The sequence below is a fragment of the Zootoca vivipara genome, chromosome W (assembly GCF_963506605.1).
Source record: "Zootoca vivipara chromosome W, rZooViv1.1, whole genome shotgun sequence".
In the NCBI taxonomy this organism is placed as follows: Eukaryota; Metazoa; Chordata; class Lepidosauria; order Squamata; family Lacertidae; genus Zootoca; species Zootoca vivipara.
The window spans coordinates 239,812-265,451 of record NC_083293.1 but is presented as its reverse complement, the minus strand read 5'-3'; the positions used below and the strand labels follow the sequence as shown (position 1 = coordinate 265,451).

The following is a 25,640-nucleotide window of genomic DNA, read 5'->3' as shown; positions in this document are numbered from 1 at the left end:
TGTACTTGGACTATGGCTATATTGAGAAGATTCCTCAATGTCATCTCTATCCAACTGTTTTGTATGCAGACATACCGCCATTTTCCATACCGTGTCAGCTCTATAAAACTGTACCAGTGAGTAGAGGCTGCATTTTGAAATGTACTAAGCACCTGGTCTTGTGAACAGTGAGCATAGAAACAATTACATATTCAATGCTTGTGCCTTTGTAAGTTCCAGAACCTTCTGGATTTTCTGCAAATGGAAAAACTGCTCAAGAGAAAACCCTTAAAAGATTGTGCTAAAAGGGTGGCAGGCTATTCCACAAATCAATATTTTAAAGTCGACGTATCGCTTTCCTGTCTTAGTCTAAACAATGGCATCATGCTGTAGCATGGCTGTAATAGTCACTGGGCAATGTCCCAGGCCATATCAACATAAAGGGAAGTTTAGGGAAGTTTTTAATGTTTAATGCTGTACTGTATTGTGTTTTTAATATTCGGTTGGGAGCTGCCCAGATTGGGAAACCCAACCAGATGGGCGGGGTATAAATAATATTTTGTTATTATTATTATTTATTATTGAAGTTGGGCTTCATGTAATGACTGGAGTGCCATTCACTACCCTGAGGAGACACTAGCCTGAGAACAGATAAACAGGAGCAACTATGAACATAACTGAACTTTGAGGAAGGCAGGAAACAAGAGCATTATGAGAGCCCAACCCAACCCACCTCCATAGTGTTTGTTCCTGCCTTGGTCAGAAGGTGGAGCAATAACCCAACATACCAATTGAAGTCTTGTCTGCCATATACTTCCTATATAAATCTCAGGGATTAGATCATATAGAACATGGCAGGTGCTTTGCACAAGACATTTTGGCATTTGAAGCAGAAACTGACGTTCGGTTAAAACAAACTAAATTTGTTCCCTTATAATGCTGAAACCATTCTAATCTCCAAGATAGGGCCAGTCCTGAGTGCTTTTACATAATTACTGTATATTCCTGCGTATAAGACTACTTTTTAACCCAGGAAAATCTTCTCAAAAGTCGGGTGTCGTCTTATACGCCGGGTCGTATTTCTTATACGCCGAGTATATCCCAAACTCTATATTTTAACTGGAAAAGTTGGGGGTCGTCTTATAGGCCCAGTCGTCTTATACGCCGGAATATATGGTACTGATGTGCTGGTGATTTTTCTACCTTGGTTATCCAGGTTGGAACTGTTTGGCAGCAGGATGCAGTTGAACTCCTTACGAAAAGGCTTGTTGAAATAAATATTATGTTAAGCATAAAAACAAAGTCCTGCTTCTCTTGCAATCAGTTCCCCACCCCCAATGACAAAAAATGGTTTCTGCCAGTGGATTTTGTCGGATCATTCCCTTAGACTTCCAAGAGCAAGCTGCACATATTTTGGATTTATTTCACTTTCAAAACCAATTATGATGTGACTAGTGCATTCCTGTTTTTCCTCCTGTTCTGTTCATTTATAAAATAAGGGATGGGGAGGACTTTTCCATAATATGAAATAGGGCATGTAGGGGAGGCATAGCTGCCAAGTTATCCCTTTTTTACGGGATTTTCCCTTATGCTGAATAGGGAAATCTTGGCAGCTATGGGGAGGAGAAGTCAACCTTCACACTTCACGATTCAGGTATTCTTAATTTACTTCTGGTAATAGAACAGAGTCTTTGGAAGTAAAGTAAGATCCTGTGGTAACAGATGGTGAAGGGGAGAGGGTTCAGTTCCCTTTTCTTTGTTCCTTTTTACAGTAAACACTCATCTTACACTTACTTTACTTACACATGGAGAGCATAGCTGCCAAGTTTTCCCTTTTCTCGCGAGGAAGCCTATTCAGCATAAGGGAAAATCCCTTAAAAAAAGGGATAACTTGGCAGCTATGATGGAGAGTGGAGGAAACCAATGCCCTGTTTATTACCCCTCCCCTACACCTGCACAAAGCTGTAATCCACAGGCTTACCTGGATTTGGGAAGGGGGCATGAGGGCTCTGGCAGGGTCCCAGCTCCTGTCAGCCTAGCAATTCAAAAGCACACCAGTGCAAGTAGATAAATTGGTGCCACTGCGGCGGGAAGGTAAACGGCGTTTCCATGCGCTCTGGCTTCTGTCACGGGGCTCCATTGCGCCAGAAGCGGTTTAGTCATGCTGGACGCATGACCCCAGAAAGCTGTCTGTAGACAAATGGCGGCTCCCCCGGCCTGAAAGCAAGAGGAGTGCCACACCCCGTAGTCGCCTTTGACTGGACTTAACCACCCAGGAGTCCTTTACCTTTTACCCAGAGCCCTCCCTCCCAAAGCTGAACAAGCACTTAGTAGGCTTTGGGAAGGGGGTGTGGGGACTCTAGGACCCTGCTGGAGCTCTTGCACCACCTTCCCAAAGCTGGGCCAGAAGCATTGGGGGGGGGGTCCAAAGGCTTACCTTGGAACTGAACCCTTGCATAAGATGCAAGCTTACTGTATTGAAATGTGAATATTAATATGCTTTGAATCAAACTGCTGTGTTACTAATTATGAAATTAGGGGATGGGATAAGACAGAGTTACAGAACAAGCCATGTTATTATCAAGAGTGATATCAGACAAATAGCAGAACCATAAAATGTTAGAAACAAATATGAAAAACATTAGGAGGAAATTCCGTAAGATACATGCCACTTGGTTAGCAATGGAATTGTACTGTGCCATATACTTTGCTTTTTCTATGCTTCCACTCGAGTACTTGGTGTTCTTGGTGTATCTGTTCTTAAGGGTTCTGTGAGTAGCTTTGTTCTGTTCAGCCATAGGCCCACTTTTTGAGGTTAAAACAGCAGAAATGATAATGCAGTAATCTCTTGCCTGGCTTTAACAGGAACATTCACACAACCCATGGGATATAGTACCTGTTAAACTCTGTTTTTCTGGAATGTCGCTCTCATCTTTCATGGCGTACCATAAACCATAGCTGCCAAGTTTTCCCTTTTCTCGCGAGGAAGCCTATTCAGCATAAGGGAATTTCCCTTAAAAAAAGGGAGAACTTGGCAGCTATGCCATAAACATTGCATTAGTGAAGATGATGCCGGTCACTTGCCAAAACTGGCAATCTTTTCTTTCAGTTCTTAGATTGATATAAAGCTTAACATGGGTATGTTACTTAGTTTGGCTATTTTTCCTGCATTACAGTTCTTCCACATCATATCCAGTGTTTTCAGTTGGTAGCTAATACTGTTGCAATGGCTGGCAAATCAAACAATGTAATTCCTTATTAAATCCAAAAGCAATTTGCTATCCAATGCAAGATGTATGTAAAAAGGTAACAAGCTCAAAATTAAGGGGTAGTACCTCCGGTGGGGGACACGTGCTCCCGTACCTGGGGGTAGTTTGTCCACATTTGGTCCCCACCCTGCACCTATAAGAAGGTGCTGATGATTTTGTTTAAGGGCTTGTATTGTACCTGCACAAGTGCACTATGCACCAGATTAGCCCTGATTTTTTGGCATAAATTTTATTTTTTCCCAGAATGCTAGATTGCAATCCAAGGGATTGAAAAGGTTTTGAGACAAACCACTGCTGCAGGCATTATCTTGCAAGTCAGTTAATACTTTTAGAAATTAAAACAACTTCTTCCTTTCTCATATGTTCTAGGATATAACCTATTGCAGTGAAGAAGATCATTTGGAGAAAAACTGTGAAATCAGTCATGAGGTAAATGTTAAAATATGTCAATGGATTTCTTGGTTTTCAAGCTAATAATTAGCTTGATAATGTGTTGAAGCCAGTTTGGTATCTCCCAACTTTTGTGACCCCAGCCAGCCACTGACATCCATTATAGTTTGTTTTGAGTGGATCAAGTCTGTAAGGTTTTTGCGGTGGGGAAGACATTGGGTCAGTTCTGATGCCTTTCCTGAAAGTAGGTTTTGGGATAGGGTGTACATTAAGTGTGCAGTGGTTGGTGATTAGCCCAAATTGGACATCTTTAAGAAATGCATCATACAGTACTGCATTTTCCCAGCATTTGAAAACTGCACAAACAAGCTCTATTCCTTGCTCCCCAAATAGCACACCAATCTGAATAGTGAGTCTTGCACAGAATAGTCTCCATGACATCACTGGTACCAACTTCATTCAGGTGCACCCAAGTTGCATTCCTTGTCATTTCTGTGCACAGCTCATATTGCTGCTGCTTGCATCTCCAGACACATCAAGATTTCCTGCTTCCTCCTTTTTTCTAGGAGTTACTGATGTCTGAAGTAGATACTCCCCTACTGCCACCCTATAGCTCACCATCGCTGCCTGTTCTTGGAGAACTTTTCCCAATTAAAGTAACACATGTTGTATCACCTAATGAGGTATCATGGTGAAGTAAATATTTTTGCTGTTATCGGGTCTGTTGTAATTCCATCCTTTCACAGAAGCTCATCCTGTGTTTTAGAACTTGAACTTGTGAGAATTGGGATCCTTCTTAGTTACATCCATTGTTTGAGATGTATAACGATAGCTTTTGAAGCACGAGGCAAGACTGACTGCCTAAGAAGCTGTCTATGGTTTATGGGCACTTGCTAGTATTTCTAGTAGATTTGATTCCGTTCAGATAGTCAAAACTGGGAGACTTGTCCCATCCTGTATGTTGGATGATGCTCTCACTTCAAGATCATTGATAGATATTTTTGATATATGACACCAATTACTTTCCCCTAGGTGTACATTACCATTGATCAGCGAGACAGTCCCAACATTGAAACTCTAGACCAAGCCTTGAGTCGATGTAATCAGAACTTGGAGTCCATCCCTTTCCTAACTGATTTTCGGAAAGGTATATTATTTCTTGGTAATTTGCATTTATGCATTCTGTAATTGAAGGTGAAAAGTTACTTAACTACTTTAGAACAAAACTTCTCTACAGTCTGCTTGCATTCAGAATCAAATTAGAGAAAACAGACTAACTTATTTATTATTTATTAAATTTGTATACCACCCTATACCTGTAGATCTCAGGGCGGTTCGCAGCATATAAACTTCTCTGAGTTTCTGCTGAACTTCAGATAGTGTAGTGATGCTAGTACCACAAGGTTGCAATAATTTAGCTGAAGCATTACTACTCTTGAAAGTGTCTCATGATAAATAAATACTGGGCTCCATTATAGAAAGTATTTATTAAAATATAGTAGGGTGTTTCGATGTGTGTTATTCTGTTCTCCTTCGTGTGTTGGAAGTCTCTCAGGTGGGTTTGGCTGTCACTCCACTTCCTGCAGGATATCAAAAAAACCAGATCGTGATGACTGGGAGACGGGGCTGACAGCCGTGGAGTGTTTCTGGCACACAGTAGCCATCTGCAAAACTTTAACTACAGTTTATCACATCTCATAATAGTAGAGCTAGGGAGCCATCCAATGAAGCAGACGGTTGGAAGATCAGTAGGACGTAGGACGCAAGCCTAAATCTATTCCTTTGGATAATTTTATTTAATGCCTTCCCAGTTTTGCTTAGCTAAAGGTGATCCACAATGCAATACAGTATAAATGGTTATAGGAGGGAGTACCCTTTTTTCAGCTGGAGGACTTCACTTACCCATGATCAACCCTTTGCATATCAAAGTGGGCATGGTCAAAAGCTTTAAAAAAGAAAAGAAAAAGAATTGGTAACACATTTGGGGGCACAGAATCTTTTGGTATCACAGTAAAGAACTTATGAGAGCAGTCAGTTTAAAAAACCTCTGCAAATTAACTTTAATTTTAAAAAAGCAATAGGGGGTCATAGCTGCCAAGTTTTCCCTTTTCTCGCGAGGAAGCCTATTCAGCATAAAGGAAAATCCCTTAAAAAAAGGGATAACTTGGCAGCTATGTAGGGGGTACATAAAACTAGGGAGCCAAATCCAGATCGCAGGTTAGCCCCCCTGTTGCAGCATTGGATGCTGAAATTTAAACAGCTTTTCTCCCCCTTGTTAGACATGCCTTGCCTTGCAAAGTACAGTGATGGCTTCTGGTATCGGGCAAAGCTCATCTCAATTCAGGAATGCAATCCTCTTTTGATTATGGTGGAATTTGTTGACTATGGATCCAGCGAAACAGTGCCCACAAGCAGGTAAATCTATACATTGCTCATGTATTAGTGCAAATTGCTATTCAAGATGGGTGAAATTATAATCGGACATTGGTCTGTTCTGAATATACATATTAACATCTGTCACGGTGGCTGGAGAAGGCTACTTCAGAGTAACGACTCTACACAGCTCTGCATTTTATGGTTTTATTGGTGCTGAGTATTTACAGTGCTAATAGCAGTGCTATTTACAAAGACCCATCTGTTTAGCTTGAATCAGAACCTCCCAGTGGCTTTTGGCGCGTTTTGCGCCAACATAATAACTTGGGGAGACCCATCCTCTTCCCCCGACGCCTTTTGCCAAGTTCCGGAGTTGGGGGGACTGGCCTGCCCCCCTTCCTTTCCCCTTCCTGTCCCACCTGGGACGATGGCTCTCTTTCCCTGCCAGAGCCTTGGAACCCACTTCCTGTTTCCCCACTTGAGCTGGAGTTTCCTTCTTTTCAGCCTCGCTCGGGTCTGGGCTGGAACTCAGGAGGGGAGGGGCTTCGCGATATCCCTTGCCCCTCACAACATCCTTTTACCACCACTTTGTAGCTGCTAACAAATTGCTTGTGGGCTGTCATCTTGAATAGTGTTATTCACTGACTTTTATTTTGCCTCAGGTTACGTCAGCTTCCTCCTGAGTTCATGCAGTATCCTGCTCAAGCGTTCAAAGTTCTGCTGGCTGGATTTAAACCAGCTTTGTGTGAGTCACACACAAAAATTCCTTCTTGTTCCGAATGGAGCATGGAAGCATTGTGGATCATGATGGACTGTTTCCAAGAGGGAAATCTCTATGCTTCTTCACTGGTAAAGTCTTCCCTTATTTTATCCCAGCCAACTCTTCCCATCCACAGACTTAACTGTAAATTCCCTTTCCCACTTTCAGTATTCAGGTGGAATTTTAAAAGGTTCCTGTTCACCCGGACAGCTGATGGCTGAAATGTATTGTTCCTGGCAACCGTGAAATTACTTAGCTATCAGGATATTTGATCTTTTAAAATGTTTTTAAAAGAAAACAGTATTATTTTGCTGTTTCATTGTTTATAACCCTTGGGATCCTTTGGGTGGGATAGGAATGCAATAAATAAATAACAAGTAGCTTGCAACTTACACATATTTAACTTGTACACATTCAGCTTTACGTTCTTGATTTTAAAAAAAGTAAAAGAGCAGCACTCCCACCCTCCATTGAACCCACTGTGTTTCAACTATACAAAAGATTTTGGCTTTTCACACTATCCCTGGAATGCAACCCCCATGTAAGTTGAGGGTCTCCTGTACACAAATTAAGTTCCAAGGCCAATTTGAAGCAGCATTTTAATTCTTGCTATTTCATTTGTATGATTTCATCTGAATGGTTTTTAGAGGGCTTCCGTGTGTGTGTGTGAAGCTTTAGTCCAGTCCTGTCCCCCCCCCCATTCATAAGGCTTTTTATTCTGCAACTTGCTGTTCACACTACTGGATGTATCTCGGCTGCGCTTTCTTGTCCCCTCAATCACCCACCCCCCATCCTCCACTACTGTCACAGTGGCCTGAGTGGGCTACTTCAGAGTAACGACTCCACACAGCTCTGCATTTTATCCTTTTATTGGTGCTGTGTATTTACAGTGCTAAAGGCAGTGCTATTTACAGAGAGTGGCACATCTTGTCAGTCTTCTTCAGTACCTCCGAATGGAGGTTGGCGCGTTTTTCTCCAGCAAAGAAGCTTGGGGAGACCCAGCCTCTTCCCACGACGTTTCTTGCGCAATTCCGGGGTGGGCGGGATCGGCCTTCCCCCCTTGCTCCCCCCTTCCTGTCCCACCTTGGTCAATGGCTCCGCTACCTTGCCTGAGCCTCAGACACCACTTCCTGATTCTCCACTTGAGGCGGAACTCTCCCTGCTCTCCCCAGCGCTCGGGAATGGGCTGGAGCTCAAGATGGGAGGGACCTCCCGGTATCCCCTGTCCCTCACAACTACCTTTTCCCATTCTGGACAGGTATTTGTTACCTATGTACCTTTAATAATAATAATAATAATAATAATAATAATAATAATAAATAAAACCTTCAGGCACTGCACTAAGCATAAAAGTTGCCAACTTTATCCAGCCAGTCAGTCATGTTTCACATTGGACAAAAGGAAGGTTTGTGCTGGGGTTGGGGAGTTATGCCCATTTCTACTGGTTATTTTTAAATTAAATGCTATGTACAAGAGTGGTAAATGTTGCCTATAAAATATTTCCATATTTGGGGCTTTTTGTGAGACAGGGGGTGCCAGTATTCTCTCAGAACATTCCTTAGTGAAAGCCTACAATTCTGTCTTGGAATAAAAACTGTCACTCCAGCTGTGTGCCACCCATCTATAATTGAGTTTTGCTTAGGAAGCAGACAAGATTTGGATGGCCAAGAACAGAAGTTTAGAACTCACATCATTGTATAGTTTTGGAAACTCTAATATGTACTGATTCTCAAATGTTGCCTGTTGACGTTGGCCATATATCGTCCTTGCAGACGCACTCACCAGAGCATACTGTGTTTGTATATCAAGATGGGCATGAAACTAGTAGAAATGGGATTTGCTGAATTAATAAGCTAGTGACTGGTAAGCACACTCAATTTTATCTATTAAAAGCTTTTTTTGTCCTACTCTTCAACTTTAAAGGGTCACAAGGGAGCTTGCAGATCAGTAGAAACAAGGATATTCAGGGTTGCTGAATATGCTAGTTTTTTGCCGCATACCATTTTATTGCTCAGATTTAAAGATAAGCAGGAAATCCTACCTGAGGCTTTCTGCAATCACTGCTCACTTTAAGTGGCTGCTGGCTCCATATCACCAATCATACTGGTGATTTCTACAGCCTTTCTGTATCATTTAAGGCTTCATAAGGCTTCAAATTGACTGCTGTCCTGATCCAAGATACGGCAGAAGGAGTTGGGGTTCTTATTCCTCAGCTGTATGTTCTCCCCCCGGTTTGCAATTGCAGCAACGGAGTGAGCAGGTACTGGTAGACTGCTTCTGAACCTCCTAGTTAAGGAGTGATTCATTTATTTATTACTAGCTGTACCTGGCCACGCGTTGCTGTGGCTTCCATTGAAAGCAGAGCCCCCTACCTTCAGAATCCCGAAAAAAAGGCTCCCCCACCCACGTGTGTTCTTGAAATTTACCCCACCCCACCCACCCCCAAAATAAACTGTGGACAAACCCCACCCCACCCCATTCATCCTCGCCAAAGCCACGGTCCTCCACCACTCACCGCCCCCATTCCCCACTCCAGGGGCATGAGGTCATGACACCCCTCTCTCTGGTCCCCCCTAAAAAGACCCCCACCCCCTCCTCCATGCCCCTCCTCCACTCAGCGCCCCCTTTCCCAGGGCAGGCGCATGATGTCACGACACCCCTATCTCTGGTCCCCCGGTGTGTGGTGTCATCTTCCTCCCGAGTGACATCATCGCATACCCCGGGCATATCTTGGGGAGGGCCTGGCGGGTCCTGGTGGCTGAGGGGGTAGGTGGGCCAGCTGCAGTTCCTTCTCCAATGTGGACATGGGGAGGGCCTGGTGGGGAGAGGTGAGGCAGCGGTGGCAAAGGGGCTGGATCTGGCCCCCGCCCTCCCAGAAGGAGCCGAAGACCAGCCGCTCCCAGCAGCCTCTGCACGCTCGCGTCAGAAGAACGACACTCCGTGCCCCATGGCGTTCTGGGAGTAAAGTATTTAGTATAGCGTGTGTTGGTTTGACGTCCAACAGATGGCACTGTTTTTCCCCAAAAAACCATGTTTTTACCTGTTGCAGGTGTGACATCTATAGAATCAAATTATATAAAAACACTCCCGTATTCAAATGCAACGTTGTGTCAAAAGTTCGAAGCAATTGGTGAAGAACTTTCAGAGATTTGTGACTTTGAACAAATGAACATTTACATTTTTATTTTTATAGATTATGGAATCCTTTATGTACCTTTGCTTTCCCATACCATAAGTATGCATGCCACCCAAATCTGTTATCATGTCCTTCTAAATCTATTGCCTCTTCTTTTTCTAATTTAATCCAATCCCAAATCCAAGTAAGACATGCTGCTTCATAATAAAGTTTAAAACCTGCAAGGGAAAAGCCTCCCCTTTTACATCTGTAAGTATTTTATATTTTATTCTAGGCTTTTCCCCCACTCCAGATAAATTTTGAAATATCAGCCATAAGATTCATCGTATTCCATATTTCTACATTCCTCTTTATTTCATTTCAAAAAATTTCATAATTACAGTATCTTTGTAAATATTAAGATTTTTTGTAGTCAACCATATTCCCAAATATGTTACCTTTTTATGGACTTCTATATCAAAAGCTTCTGATAGCTCTTTCTTTTCTGCTTCTTTTAATTTTTTAAATAATAATTTAGTTTTGCTTTTATTAAGTTTAAAACGTGCCACCTGCCCAAACTTTTGGATCTTTTCTATTACTCTGAGGAGAGAATTCTGTGGTTCAACAGTAATAACCAAATCATTCGCAAATGCTTTCAATTTTTGTAAGGTCCATTTTTGTAAGGTCATGAATTTAATCCGCACTTTAACTTCACAGTCAGAATTTGGAGGGGGGGGGGGAGTGAGGCTTATATTCAGGCCAATACAGTATATGCTTTGTTTCCTACTTTTCTTCCTCTGAAGGTTTCTTCTGCACTTATATTTCTCACCAGAACTGTGTGAAGGAAAAGCTCTGGGAGTCTCAGGCAGGGGTTGATCAAACAAGAAAAGTTTTATTTACAGAAAAAGAGGTTGGTAAAAGAAAGTTGAGACAGGAGATTACTTTAGGAGGAAAAAAGTGTGTCTTTTGGAGCGAAAAATATGGCACCTTTGCCAGACACCCAACCCAGTCCTCCTATCTAAACTGAGGCTCCTTCCTCTTGCTATAGATAGTCTCCTCAGAGCGGATGTTCAACTCAAATCAGAACCAATTCTCTCAGACAAACCCTATCCTAATCCCTATCTCCAATCTCAAATCAACTCCTATCTCTCAAACTAATCCCTATCTCACTCCTGCTCTTTCCCTTCGCTATCCCTATCTAAAAACTCATTCAGAAACCCCTCCTTTTATTCTCCCTCGCAAAGTGCTGCTCCACACTCGCCCCTCTGGCTGGCAGTGGTGGTGGTAGCTAATCAGGGAGAGACTCCAACAGTGGTGGAATTCTGAGGGACTGCATCACCATATTCGGGTCTGGCTTGCTGTCTGTCACAGCAGCATTTGCTTGACATTGGTATAGTCCTCCATCTCCTATTTGTAGGGTCATGGCTAGAGATTTGCTATGTCTAATGCAGTGCAGTGCTTTTTTTCGAAAAAGATGTTCAGGGTCCTACTCATATTGAAATACTGCCCCTCAATGAGGCCAAACTTAGATTCACAAAATGTTTAGGGGTATGCATTCCCCCACCAGAAAAAAAAGCACTGATGCAGTGGGTTTCATAGTTTCTCAGCTACTATGTTTGAACATTATCAAGTGCAACAACATCAAACTCTTATTTCTTTTCAGGCATCACCTTTTCAGGCATCACTTTCTACTCTGAAGACTCTGCTATGGACGTACAAGAGCTTTGCTCCTGAAATGGTAACAGTAACTTTGCCTAAAAAACCCAAGGTGAGGATGCTTTCAAATGAGATCTGTGCTGTGCTGTGCTGTGAGATCTGCGCTGGGAGACTAGGCATCTGAATTCAGTGTTGCCAAATTATTAAGCTACTCATTGATGAGGAAGAAACGGTTAGATTGGAAATGGTGTACACATAACTGCATTCTTAAACTTTGCATATCACGTTGCTTAATATTAAATTAATAATGAACGTGAAGCCAAGGGTGTCATGTGATTGTTGTAATTTCTACCAGACAATAATAGCTATAAAAAAATCCTTCATGAGTTACTTTTGAAGTACAGTGATACCTTGGTTCTCAAATTTAATCTGTTCCGGAAGTCCGTGGGTGATTAACAATTTAAAAAAAAATCTTACCTGCACTGATGATAGTCACTGTGAGCAATATATCTTCCACAATGTCCAAATCAGACTAAAGGATGTTGAAAGACAAAACATTGTGGCAGCTGCAAATAGAGTTTGCTCCCCCATGTTCTATGATTTAAATACTGTGTTTCCCCTTTTTTAAGACACCGTCTTATAACTTTTCCCCCTCAAATAAACACACGGTGTCTTATTTTCAGGGGGTGTCTTTTTTTTTTACGGCGCTACAAGACTTGGGTTTTGTGAAGGAAGAACTGTCTAGGGATAGATCCGCTCTGGGCGCCGGCGCTGGAGCCCTATCGCTTGCGAAAGCTGGCGCAAATTGCAACGTAAAAGAGGAGATACTCAAGCCGTTGCATTGGGACACCTTGCTGGAAAAAAATGGAATATCTCCCCGTTCGCCACGCTTTTAAAGCCTTCCCTTTGTCCCCTTCCCGAGCTGACTCTCCATACATTAATGAACTCCCCCCTCCTTTGCCCTCCTCCCCTCTAAAGTGGCAGCCTGCCTGCAGGGACGATGAGGTGGGAAACCTCTTTGCCAAGTTACCATACAACAGTTAAGAGAGGGGTGCGGGCAGATGGACAGGTTGCCCTCCTCGCCACCCCTCCAGGCTCCCTGCGCTCCACCGGCAGCTCCTCTTAAGCAGTGGGGGTGGGAAGTGATCCTGCCGAGGGATCTGGCTCCGGAGACTCCGAAGGGGGTGGGGTGGGTCTGCTTCATCCAGCGGCAGGCTCGCAACGCCCCCCTCGCCGTCGCTAGGGCTGCCAAGGCTGGATCGCGCCCCTTATCCCACGCCTGCGCTGCACGCCACGTTTTGCCTGATCCAGCTATCGCCGTCGCCATGGCGGGGCTTGCTGAAGTTGCAGTCTGACTTTCCCCGGCACCACCCAGAGAAACAGCGGGCTGTCACCTACGCTGCAGCGGGCCGTCACCTCCGGCCGCTGCTCTGCCTCAGGCCATGCAGCCCACAATGTTCTGGCGGTGCAGCTCCCGCCGCCACCAATCGCCCCATTGCCGCTCTGGCACCTCGGGCCATGCAGCCCACAACGTTCCGGCAGCAGGGCTTCCGCCGCTGCTCTGCCTCCCGCCGCCGGTCTGCTTTGGGCCATGCGGCCCACAACGTTCCGGTGGTGCAGCTCCCGCCACCGTAGTCACCCTGCTGCCGCTTTGCCTCGGGCCCCTTCCTATCTGGTCTCAAGCCTCTCCGAGGCTCTAAAGGAAAGCAACAAGGTACGTCTTATTTTCGGGGGATGTCTTATATTTCGTGAATGCATAAAAACCCTGCCATGGCTTATATTATGACTACGTCTTTAAAAAGGGGAAACACGGTATCTTAGATAATAGGGTCAACTATATTACAAAGCTAATAATCCCAGCCCAACGTAGGGCATTTATGCTAGCCCGACTGAATGTATTTCCCTCGGCATTTGTCAGGGGTAGATATCGGAACACTCCCAGAGACAAGAGATACTGTAGATGTTCTCTGAATGTGCCGGAGAGTGTAGACTAGAGCATATTCTCTTTCATTGTCCACTCCCCAGCATGCTGCGTGAACGTGTGTTGTCCCCCCTTCTGGGTGCTCTGACACCGCAGCATGGTGGAAATGTTGGATTCTGTCTGTCTGACATTGATCATAAGGTGACTGCGGGAGTAGCTGAGTTCTTGGCAGCAGTGTCTCAAGGAGTAGTTTAATAGGAAGAAATCTCAGATTTTATTTATATATATATATACACATACAATTAGTATATGCAGTTTACTGTTGCCTCTTTGTATGCATTTTAAATACTTTTGTATGTGATTCTTTTTCTTGCGATTCTGTTTGTAAAATGCCCAATAAAGGTTTGATAGTCACTGTTTGGATGGGGGTGCTTTTATCCATTTCCACAGTCACACAGTCAGCTGAACTGGGTTCCACATAGTCACAAAAACAAATTAACAGCCATCTGACAGTATTTTACAGCCATCACTGCACATATGAGAAAGCCTGTATCTGATCTGCAAAACAACACTTAAGAAAGCTGCTTTTTGTAGATGGCTGGAAGAGGGACAGCTTACCTTTCTCAATGCTTGTCTATGCCTGTTCTCAGCAGGAACCAGAGAGCGTGGCTGAACTGAGCAGGATTAGCACCCAGTCATTAGCTAATTGAGCCCAAGTTTAATCCTATTGCTTTGCAACACCAGCTGTTGGATAGGTAGGCGTTGTTTGGGGGAAATTACCTGTCAAACCAAAATGGACCCACAGACTGGAGATTCTTTACTCCTGTTGTAAGATCCATGACGAAATAATGCCAGCTCCAAATATGGTAAGGATGTACCCATATAGCTTAGCCAAATCAAAGCAGAAATTAAATTGAGCAGCCAGCTGTCATCTTAACTGACATTTATTACTCTTGTACTGAGTTCTCCTCTGCCAATAAACTTTGTTGAGGCTTGCTGATAATAATAAAACAACCCACAATGAACATTTGAAGAGGGCAAGCTCACAAATATATTCAGCCAGACCAGAGTATGCAAAGTTCCTCTTCTACACTGGATGGAGGATAGCTTACCTGCCCTGGAGGGGTGATTCTCATTGCTGGGAAGAGTTGGGGGTGCTTGTATGCTCCCAGTTCTGTTTGGGTTTGGATATCACCCATACCAATTTTCCCCAATGCCTGCTGTTTTTGCTATTAAGGGCTGCCGTCCCTCTTCTATCAAGGACAGTTTGAGCATTCATGGTTCAATTTGCTATGTCCCAAAAGTGGAGAGGTTCTTTTCCACACATGACGGCAGTAAAAACTTTGATTTGCGTAGCCTGTTGGAGCAAGTGCAGAGTCAACCCATTTGAGGATACCCTCCACTTGCCACAGAAAAGGAACTTAATCTCAACAACCTCCTCCTTCTTCCCCCTCCAGGTGCCATTTAAGACTTTTTTACACCCGTGGAAAACAGCAATTGACAACATAAAACTGCGAGTTCATGGAACACCATCTGCATCCCAGCTAACTTTAAAATCCATGGAGTATTCCCAATCTCAGAAGAGGGTTTGTTGCTGGGGATAGTTTGAATGCAGTTATTGGGCTACAACTGTGCATGCTAATTTTATTTACTTTAGTGACAACTAGTTAGTGTCAGTGATGGCATGAGAATCTCTGCCCACTCACAGATATGGAAAGGGTTTCCTGATGATAGTAAGTGTTGAATAACTTTAGTACATTTTCATATTTGAAAAGGTTTAGAGTAGCTTACATGACGCTTTCAGTAGACTCATGTTCTGATTATTATTGGATTCACACTTGCTATAGCAACAGATGCTCTCTGGTCATTTATTTTTTCAATTACATTAGAAATGGAATGCAATATGTAAAGCTCACAAATTTATTATTATAATTCTGATCAGGAAGAGGCAGACTTTAAGGAGAAGTGTAGATCTTTTATTGAATATTTAAAGCTCACCAATCTTGAAATATTCTTTGGTTTTCCTCCACCTGAACATTACAATTACATAGAATTGTAAAGAAAATTAATCACTGAAGGCACAACTTTAGAAAAGATTTGGAAGATAATATGATAGCTGAAATTGGGATTAGGGTTGACAGAGGCATAATCTAGAAATGTAGCCGTGAGCCGTTTAATTTTGGCATTTTGTTTTCTCCATAGGAAAGGAATACAAAGTTGATTCCGCCTGTATGCAGTGCAGAAAGCTTAGCTGAGAGTGAAAAGGATAAATTCTTTCCATTGGAACAGCTGCAGACCTTCCCACAGCTTCTGCAGAACATTCAATATTTAAAGGTAGGTTTGTGAATAGCACTTGACTAATATAATGCAGGGGTCAAATAGACTCCAAATGAAACACAGCTGTCAAACAATTACATAAGAATGTATGACAATGATTCCAATTTAATGTAAAAATATGAATGTAAAGATTATTGTAGCCTTCTGTTAAACAACCATCATGGCCTTTCTCCTAATTTCTAGCCATAGGATCTTTGCTTACTCATGCAATTTTTCCCGTAACTTAACCTGGAAGCATGAATTCTAAACAAAAAGGAATGGTTAAAGGTAAATGTTACATCAGTGCAACAGTTAAGTGAGATACTGTGGTAGTCATAATTTTTTGCTTGAGCCACTGCTACTGTAGATGTGCAACAATTCATTCACCTGCCAAAAAAATAAAACCACACGTAAAATGAAGGCTTAACTAAACTGCTTTGAATGAAAGAGTGGAAAAGAGGCACTATGTGTGCACAATAGGTGAGAGATTTGAAATATGGCAAAAAGCATAATGTAACAAAACCTACAGAATATGAAATTGCACATATTTGGGGGAAAATATATGTCTTTAGAGGGCACTAGGAGAAGGGGACGACAGAGGACAAGATGGTTGGACAGTGTTCTCGAAGCTATGAACATGAGTTTGACCAAACTGCGGGAGGCAGTGCAAGACAGGAGTGCCTGGCGTGCTATGGTCCATGGGGTCACGAAGAGTCGGACACGACTAAACGACTAAACAACAACATATGTCTTTAATGCCACATTGGAGCTATTTACTAAAAGTGTAGGATAGCTAGCTACCTGATGGATTTTTAATTAGACATGACTAGACCTGATCCTTTTGCACTTATGAACTATATACTAAGCACTTACACAGATTAAAAACAAGACATCTAAAAGATGAAATGCAAAAAGAAAACGAGGAAACTCTGATGCCAGTTTTTGAAAGCACTAGCTTGAACGGAAACAGCCCAGGGAGGAGCAAAATGGTACTTATACATCAGCCAAGTCCATGGTGAAAGTCCTATTGCCTAATCCATCAATTTGTTCACTACAGCCAGATGTGGGATGGCTACTAGTAGGGGAGCTGGTTGGGCCATATGTTCTTCTTGCTCAGGGTACAGTAACCATGTTGATCAAGCAACTTCTGTGAGGCAAGGTTCCTTTTGGCTATGCAAAACACTTAGGGACGTGAGGACCTGCGTGCTGTTGGCAGGCAAAGAAGAGCAAGTGGATTGAAGAACCATGGGTTGGGTTGGGGTGTGGTGTGGTGGGAGGGCTCTAGATTTCCCATTGACTTGAACCAACCTGTTCAATTCTGGTTATGTGAGATCTCTAGTCTATGTGCTCTTAGAAGCAATGGCTTTTCTATAAACTGAAGATTTTTTTTTGAAAAAAATACTGCTGATTAAATGAGGAATTTTGTTAAAATCAAAATATTTGACTGCAAGTTGGTGGTAGTTTTCAGTTTACAGAGACAGCTGGTTAGAGGAGGTTCAGTGCTGAGTGCAGCAAAACAAGGAGTGTTGCCTCTACTGTGGAGTTTTTGTGTTCCCTTCTGTATAATAAATTTTATTAATTTCCACTTACCATTATCCAATAAGAGCCGCATTATTACAATACCAAATTACAATACTGTCACAGGCGCGTTGGTGGCTACTCTAGAGTAACAACTCCTCCAGGCGTTGTCTTTTCATGCTTTTATTTAGTGCTGATTATTTACAGTGCAGAGCAGTACTATGTACATGTTGTTCGTTACAGGGCAGAACCTCCGAATGGAGATTCACGCGTTTTCCTCCAGCAAAGTAATCTCGGCATACTGAATCTCCACCCCCTTCTCCTCCTCCTCAGTTCCGGGGTCGGGGGGACTGGTCTCCTTCCTTTGTTTCCCACTTCCCTTCCCACACTGGGCATGGGCTCCGCTACCTTGCCTGAGCCCCGGACACCACTTCCTGAATCTCCGCTGGAGATCTCTTCCTCCCCACTAGCGCTCCCATTGGGTGATGAGCTGCTGTTTAAGATGGGAGGGACCTGCCTGTACATTCTGTCCCTCACATCCACCCCCCCTCCAGGCTCCCCTCCCCCCCCTCCTTGAGGGCTCAGAGAGAGCTGGGGACGACTGGAAACCAATGAAGTCCGTGGCATCGGAGCTGGTGGGGGTGAAAATTTTTCCCCAATCCTGGGAATCCCCCCCTTCTCCCTGGGAGGACGGAAAGCCCAAAAATTCTGTGGCGTCAGAGCTGGTGGGAGTAAAAATCTCCCCCCAGTCCTCTACTGACTCTGACGTTCCAGCCTCCTGGTAAAACCATACCTCCTCTTCTGGTTCCTCAAACTCCGCTTCCCATCTCCATGGGGATCTGCTCTCGGAGTCCCCTCCTGAGGGTCCCTCCCCTTCCCCTTCCCTGTCCCTTTGCCAGGGTTTGGGCTTGTGAGGGAAGAGAGCGTGGAACTCTTCCACTAAGAATTCCTCTCGTATCTCCGTGGCCGGCACCCACTCGTTTTGGGACGGCGGAGTGTCTTCCCACGCCAGGAGATATTCCAGCCCTCCGTCCCCCCACCTGGAATCCAGAATTTCCGTGGCCTCATTGAGTTGCTGCGTGCCTCCTCGTTCCTCCCCACCCTCTGTGGGCTGGTTGCTGTCGGTGAACCTGGTGCTTTCCTTATAGGGCGACAGCAACGACCTATGGAACACTGGGTATACCCTCATGGATTCCGGTAACTCCAGCCTGAAAGCTACCGGATTGACCTGCGTGACCTTAAAGGGTCCCAGACGTCTGGGTGCTAACTTCTTGCACCTCCCCCTGGTTGGAAGCCCTTCTGAGGACAGCCACACCCTGTCCCCCACCCTGATGACCTCCCCTGGTCTCCGATGGCGATCCGCCCCCTCCTTGTACGCCGCCTTGGCCCTTTCCAAGTGTTCTCGGAGTTGCTGATGCACCGTCTCCAGTTCCTCCGCCCAATCCTCAGCTGCGGGACCCTCCTCCTCCTCCTCCCATTCCCTCCCCGGGAACGATCTGAGGTCCCGCCCATAGTTGGCCTTGAAAGGCGACACCCCTGTGGAGACATGCACTGCATTGTTGTAGGCAAACTCCGCTAGCGGCAGGCGATCTACCCAGTCTGTCTGTCGCTGGCTGACATAACACCTCAGGTACTGCTGAAGGATCGCGTTGGCCCGCTCCGCCTGTCCGTTGGTCTGCGGGTGTCTTGCCGTGGATAGGCTGACCTCTACCTGCAGGAGGTTCATGAGCCTGCGCCAGAACCTGGAAACAAATTGGCGCCCCCTATCTGATATAACCCTCAAGGGCAATCCGTGCAACCGAAAAACGTGGTCCACGAACAGTTTGGCAGTCTCTTCCGCCGAGACAGCCCTCGCACAGTGTATGAAGTGGCACATTTTGGTGAAGAGGTCCACCACCACCAACACTGCCGTCTTGCCCCTGGATGAAGGCAGGTCGGTGATGAAGTCCATGGAGAGGCCCTCCCACGGCTTGTGGGGGGTGGGTAGGGGTTCCAGTAACCCTGCTGGCGCTGCCCTGACTACCTTGGCCCTCTGGCAGGTGTCACAGCCTCTCACGTAATCCTGAATGTCCTCCCTCACCCCCGGCCACCAAAAGTGTCTCATGACTAAGTGCGTGGTTTTGTCCCTACCAAAGTGGCCGGCCGTCGGGTTGTCATGCATCTGCTTGAGTACCTTCCCTCTGAGCTGGGTGGTGGGCAGGTACAGGGCTCCCTTATAAAAGAGTAGCCCCCTACGTTCTTCAAAGTCCTTCGGTTGCCCCCTCACCCCTTGTAGCTCTCTGAAGATGCGGGTGGCGAACTCATCCCCTGCTGTCAGGGCTGTGAGTTCGGCCTCACTCACTACTGCTGCCCCACATGTCCATGCCGATGGGGGAAAAATGTGCCGGGGTGCTGGTGGCAACTCCTCCTCCATGTACTCCGGCTTGCGGGAGAGGGCATCCGCCCTGACGTTTTGCTCCCCCGGTATGTAGTGGATGGAGAAGTTGAAGTGCGAGAATAACTCTGCCCACCGTATCTGCCGCTGATTGAGCACCCTGGCTGTTCTCCAGAACTCCAGGTTCTTATGGTCCGTGCACACCTGTATGGGGTGCTTGGCTCCCACCAGGAAGTGGCGCCAGTGTTTAAACGCAGCGTGTATCGCCAAAAGTTCCTTGTCGAAAACCGTGTAGTTGCGCTCGGGCTGGCTCAGCTTCCTGGAGAAAAAGGCACAGGGTCTCCACTCTCTGTTGGCATCCAGTTGCAGTAGGATCGCGCCCACAGCTCTGTCCGAAGCGTCAGTCTCGACGCGCAGGGGTGCATCCTGCACCACGTGGAACAAGTTCTGGTCTGAGGCGAACACTCTCTTCAGGCCCTCGAACGCTGCCTGGGCCTCTGGTGTCCACCTGAACTTCTGCTTGCCTCTCAGGCAGTCAGTGATGGGAGCCGTGACGCGGGAGAAATTCTTGATGAATTTCCTGTAGAAGTTGGCAAAGCCCAGTAGGCGTTGGGCATCCTTGCGAGTCCTTGGGCTGTGCCAGTCCAGGATGGCCTGCACCTTGTCCTTGTCCATCGCTAGCCCCTTGTCGGACAGCTTGTAGCCCAGGAAGTCTACCTCCTTGGTGTGAAACCTGCATTTCTCCAGCTTCACATACAGGTGGTGCTCCCTCAGGCACTGCAAGACCTCCCTGACATCCTTCACGTGCTGCACGGGGTCATTGGAGTAAATAAGGATGTCATCTAAAAAGACCAAACAGTTCTTGAAGAGGAGGGAGCCCAGGACGTGGTGCATGAATGCCTGGAAGCATGCTGAGCCCCCTTGCAAACCAAAGGGCATCACCAGATATTCAAAAGACCCCAGATGCGTGAACATCGTGGTTTTCCACTCATCGCCTTCCCGGATCCTGATCAAGTTGTACGCCCCCCTCAGGTCGAGCTTGGTAAAGATCTTGCCCCTGCGTGCCGCTGTCAGCAGATCGTCCACTCTGGGCATTGGGAAGGCCACCGGTTCCGTCATGCTGTTCAGCCTTCTGAAGTCCACCACCAGGCGGCGCTGTGACGTGTCCTTTTTGTCCACCCAGAAGACTGGGCTGCCCCCTGCGGCCTTGCTCTCTCTGATGAACCCCCTCTTGAGGTTCTTGTCGATGAACGCACGCAGATCCTCCAGTTCCTGATCCGACATGGAGTACAGCTTAGCTGGGGGTAGCGTGGCCCCTGGCACCAGGTTGATCTGACAGTCAAACGACCTGTGCGGGGGCAGGTGGTCGGACTCCGCTTCGCTAAAGACCTCCTGCAGGTCCCAATACGGTTTGGGGATTGCCTCCCCCCCCCTTGACGTGCATGGTGGCCACCGTGGCTATCGGCGGCCCCTCCCCTGGTTGGCGCTGCATGCAATGTTCCAGACAAAAGTCAGACCCAAACGTGATGCATCTCTGGTGCCAACTGATGGACGGGTCGTGGCGTGCCAGCCAGCTCATTCCCAGCACGATGGGGGGGGGTCTGAGATGGTGGTGACATTGAATGCTAGCGTCTCTGAGTGCCTTCCCACCGTCATTCTCATGGGGGGGGGGTTTGGTGGGTGATGGCCCCTCCCAGCAACTCCCTGCCGTCAATGGTGGAGACGTGCAGGGGAAAGTCCAGCTGCAGAAGTTGGATCTGGTGTGCTTCTGCAAATTCCCTCGAAAAGAAGTTGGCAGAAGCTCCGCTGTCAATTAGGTCGAAAACCGTCAGGGGGTACCCATTTGGGAGTGTTAGCGTCACTTCTAGAACCACCCCTGCTCTGGGGTGGGGGGTGGGCTGGCGGTGTTCCGCTGTGCACGGGTGGGTGGGTTGGGGATGTCGTTCGTTGCTTGCGCCTGGCTGCTGCCCCTTGTCTCCTGCAGCCAGGCTGTCTCGTTTCCCTGCATCTGCGGTGACTCAGTTGGGGGGGGGCACGACTGTTCCCGCCTTCCCTTGCCATTCCCTGCGATGCGGGCAGCTTCTGACGAGGTGGCTGGGGGAGTTGCATAGGAAGCAGTTCCCGCCCCTTCCCTCCTTGCGTCTTGGCGCCGCTGGGGTTTGAAAAGCCCCCGCGCGCGCTCCATCAATTTGCATGGGTTCCGGATCTGGGACGGCCCTGGGTGGGGCTTGGGGCGGGGCTTGGGGAGGAGGCTGGTGATGCTGCCTCTCCTGCGAGCGTGAGAACCAAGGTCGGGTTGCGCGCGTCGCCTGTTTGTCGTTCCACCGGGATTCTTGCCTCACCCCCACCGCTAATGCTGCTTTACTCAATTGATCCATGTTTTGTGGCTTTGGCCCCCTCAAGAGTTCATCCTTCACGTCTGCATGCAAACCCAGGTAGAAGGCAGACTGCACTGGGTCACTGTGCTAATCCCACCCAAGTTTGTGAACCAGCATGGTAAACTTCGCCCAGAATTCTCTGACCGTCATTTTTCCCTGCGTCAAATTGTGCAGCTCCTCCTTAGTCGCCTCCATCTCACTGTCACTGGCATACATTACTTTTAAGGCTTCTAAGAATAATTTTACATTCTTCATGGAAGAATTTTTTGACGCGATTAACGGCCTGACCCATTCTCTTGCACCCCCGGTCAAGTGTTCCACGATATAAGAGACTCTGTGCGCATCATCCGGAAACTCTGCGTCATGCAGTTCCAGCGCGTAGTTAATTTCAGTCTCAAATCCTAAGTATTCCTTGGGGTCTCCGTTAAACTTGGTTACTAGGGCTTGCCCCCTCCGCACTGGTAGTATTTGTGGCTGGGGCGCCCCCCTGCCTCTCGCTGCTTTCTCCGCGTCCAATTTGCCTTGCAGATCTGCCACTATGGTCCTCAGCTGCCTCTCAGTTTCATCTTTCGCTCTCACCTGCTCCACTGCTTTCAGTAGCTCCTCCTGCGTTCTGCGCGATTCCTCTTTGGCGAGGTTCAACTGCTGCTGAGCCTGCGCTGCCAGGGTCTGCAACTCCTGCTTCATCTTCTCGGCCTCCTGCCGCCAGTGTGCTGTCTCCTCCGCACTCATCGCGGCAACTCCAAAGTAGCCAGAAAGATTCGGAGGTTGCTGTCACAGGCGCGTTGGTGGCTACTCTAGAGTAACGACTCCTCCAGGCGTTGTCTTTTCATGCTTTTATTTAGTGCTGATTATTTACAGTGCAGAGCAGTACTATGTACATGTTGTTCGTTACAGGGCAGAACCTCCGAATGGAGATTCACGCGTTTTCCTCCAGCAAAGTAATCTCGGCATACTGAATCTCCGACCCCTTCTCCTCCTCCTCAGTTCCGGGGTCGGGGGGACTGGTCTCCTTCCTTTGTTTCCCACTTCCCTTCCCACACTGGGCATGGGCTCCGCTACCTTGCCTGAGCCCCGGACACCACTTCCTGAATCTCCGCTGGAGATCTCTTCCTCCCCACTAGCGCTCCCATTGGGTGATGAGCTGCTGTTTAAGATGGGAGGGACCTGCCTGTACGTTCTGTCCCTCACAAATACAATTAAAAGACCAATTATTCAAATACCAAATTAAACAATTTTGAGTCACTTCCCATGTGTTGAATTTCAGGGTACTCCAGTCTTATTTCTTTCTGCTTCCTTGATCTTGGTTAATCCAATTACAACAATTATGATCTTAATCCTTAATTTAACAGCCACTGGTTTATTAACTTTCATTCGTAAGTACTTATTTAATAAATTTTATTTCCGCAAGAGGAGTCGATATCCTGTGAATTTTCTGTGTGAGATATTTATTTCCCTTTTGTTTCTTCATTTTTCCTGTTGTAATCCTTCAAATACAGCTTCTCTGGCTCTCACTGCTCTGCTTTCAGGGGCTAATTTTCACTGCGTCACATTCGCCCTCTTTGTTTGTCGAAGACTAAAAAAGACTGGTGTCCCACCAGAGCCCCAGGCAGGTCTCCAACTAAACTTTCCCATCCATCCCTGAACGATCTGGCGTCCCTCCAGAGCTGTGGTAGATCTTCAAAAGGCATAATCTTAATTGCAGTTCAGTGAAAGATCGAAGCTTTACATCAAAACAATATTCTAGCACAGTCCTGTTTTTGTAATGATCCATAAATATTATCTTGTCATTGATCTCCCATTTATCAATCCATTAATATTCAGGGGGAGGTTTGCCAAATCATCAAAGCAGCACACATAATATCTTAAGAAAGGCTAAAGGCTCCCCTCCCCCATCATACCCCAGTTCTCTCCAAATAAAAACGTTACCACTCAGTGGCTGATTCATTTAGCAGGTTATCTTGTCCCATTAATCCAGCGCATGTCTGTAATTTTTCTTTCTAAGATACTGCATCAGAGGGTTTCCAGTATGCAAAATGCTTTGCACTCAGCGTCTCTTGCTCCCCGCCTTCCATTTTGGGACAGGAGCCAGGTATCAGATGATCTGCGAGTGGAGCTCACACATACACCCCAACCCTGGTGGTGCCTTGCAAGGACAATTACTCTTCAATTAGTCCTGGTTTACGTTCCACGAACAGACTCCGCTAACGTGGGATTTGCTTTCATCGTGGCAGAGAGCACCGGAAGTCTGAGTTTTTGTGTTCCCTTCTGAACAGTTTTTTCTGGCTTCTCTTCCAGCCTCCAGCCCAAATAGGCTCGGTGATAGGCAATCCTCTGTTGCTCCACTGCTTCAGTCTCAAAGATAAATCCATCTCTAGGAGGATGCATTACTGGATGGCTCATACATTAAAAGAAGGTAGGGAGACTAATTTGATTCCCACATAGGAGGGAACTGATGCCTTAGGTCTAGGCTAAGGCCTAGTTCTCGCAGAGATAATTTTGTCTCTGAGATGTGAGAGCTCACATGATTGATTGTTCTGCTGCATTATAGATCTTGGAGAGCTGAGTTTTAACCTAATATGCTAGTTTTTTATCTGCAGAACATTTTTCTTATACAGAGAAGCATTTCATCTTATGAGTCCGTCCCCACTCCAAATATTTGACTTGGTACTGCACAGATACAGGTCACCATCTCCGTGTACCTCAGCTGTGCCAAGGCAAAATGGGTGGTGAAAACTTGGGGATGTCAGAGAATAAAAACTTGGAGGATAAGCAATGTTTTACCCCTGTGTCTCATGATTCAGGATGCCCTTGGTACAAGAGGATGAACCAGGATGGTGAATTGAACTTCAAGGTCTTCTTAGAGGAAGTCTTCAAAGCAGTGTTATAAATTCATATTGGGGGGGGGGGGTTTGCAGGACACCATTATTAATGAACAGAGAGGGGTGACAGAATTTGACAGCTGCAATACCCAGAATCCTGTTCAATGCCATCTTCCCTGTCTCCCCACCCCTCCCGCTAGGACGCGACCCTGCCTGAAGGAAGGTTTAAGGATCTGCATATGCACAACAGTTAGCATAAACTCACACATTTCCCCTCTCCACCTCCCCTCCGCCCAGAACAAAACAATGTTTCCAGAAGAAGGAGGGGGGGAAACCGCCCAAATCCAAAGTGACACTTTTCTACTCAAGTTAATAATACAGCCTATTATATGTTCTCTTACCATGAAATCTCTATCCGCTGCCTCTGTATTAGAATTGCTAGTATCTCTCTGTATTAGAATTGCTGTTTTATATCTTAGAACTGTATATGTCAGGACTGCTACCTTTTAATTAGAAATCCCTGTATTAGGTATGTTTTCCAGGTATATTTTCTGTAGGAACCCTGTATGATCCCAACCCACCTGAACCTTGCCCTACTACCACCCTATACCCATTCAAGGACACACGGACAATAGAGGGATTAGCTGGAACAACTTTATTCAAATAAATTGCCATCCTCAACGTAGCCCACCCTTCCATGGCCTGGAGGAAAACACCTGCCGGGCGGACTTCCACCCCACGGAAATTGCCAGGAACTGCCCCACCTCTG

General features: G+C 46.2%; 1 protein-coding gene across 1 annotated transcript; it reads left to right on the top strand.

The window, feature by feature from the left end:
- Nucleotides 1-24,928, top strand: LOC118078871 (RING finger protein 17-like). Its single transcript, XM_060270028.1, has 9 exons — nt 1-116; nt 3,618-3,677; nt 4,671-4,785; nt 5,918-6,053; nt 6,674-6,860; nt 11,550-11,654; nt 14,921-15,797; nt 24,348-24,465; nt 24,854-24,928. The coding sequence occupies exons 4-7, from the start codon at nt 5,920-5,922 to the stop codon at nt 15,065-15,067; spliced, it is 573 nt and encodes a 190-aa protein (XP_060126011.1). The 5' UTR covers nt 1-116; nt 3,618-3,677; nt 4,671-4,785; nt 5,918-5,919; the 3' UTR covers nt 15,068-15,797; nt 24,348-24,465; nt 24,854-24,928.
- Nucleotides 24,929-25,640: the final 712 nt, after the last annotated feature.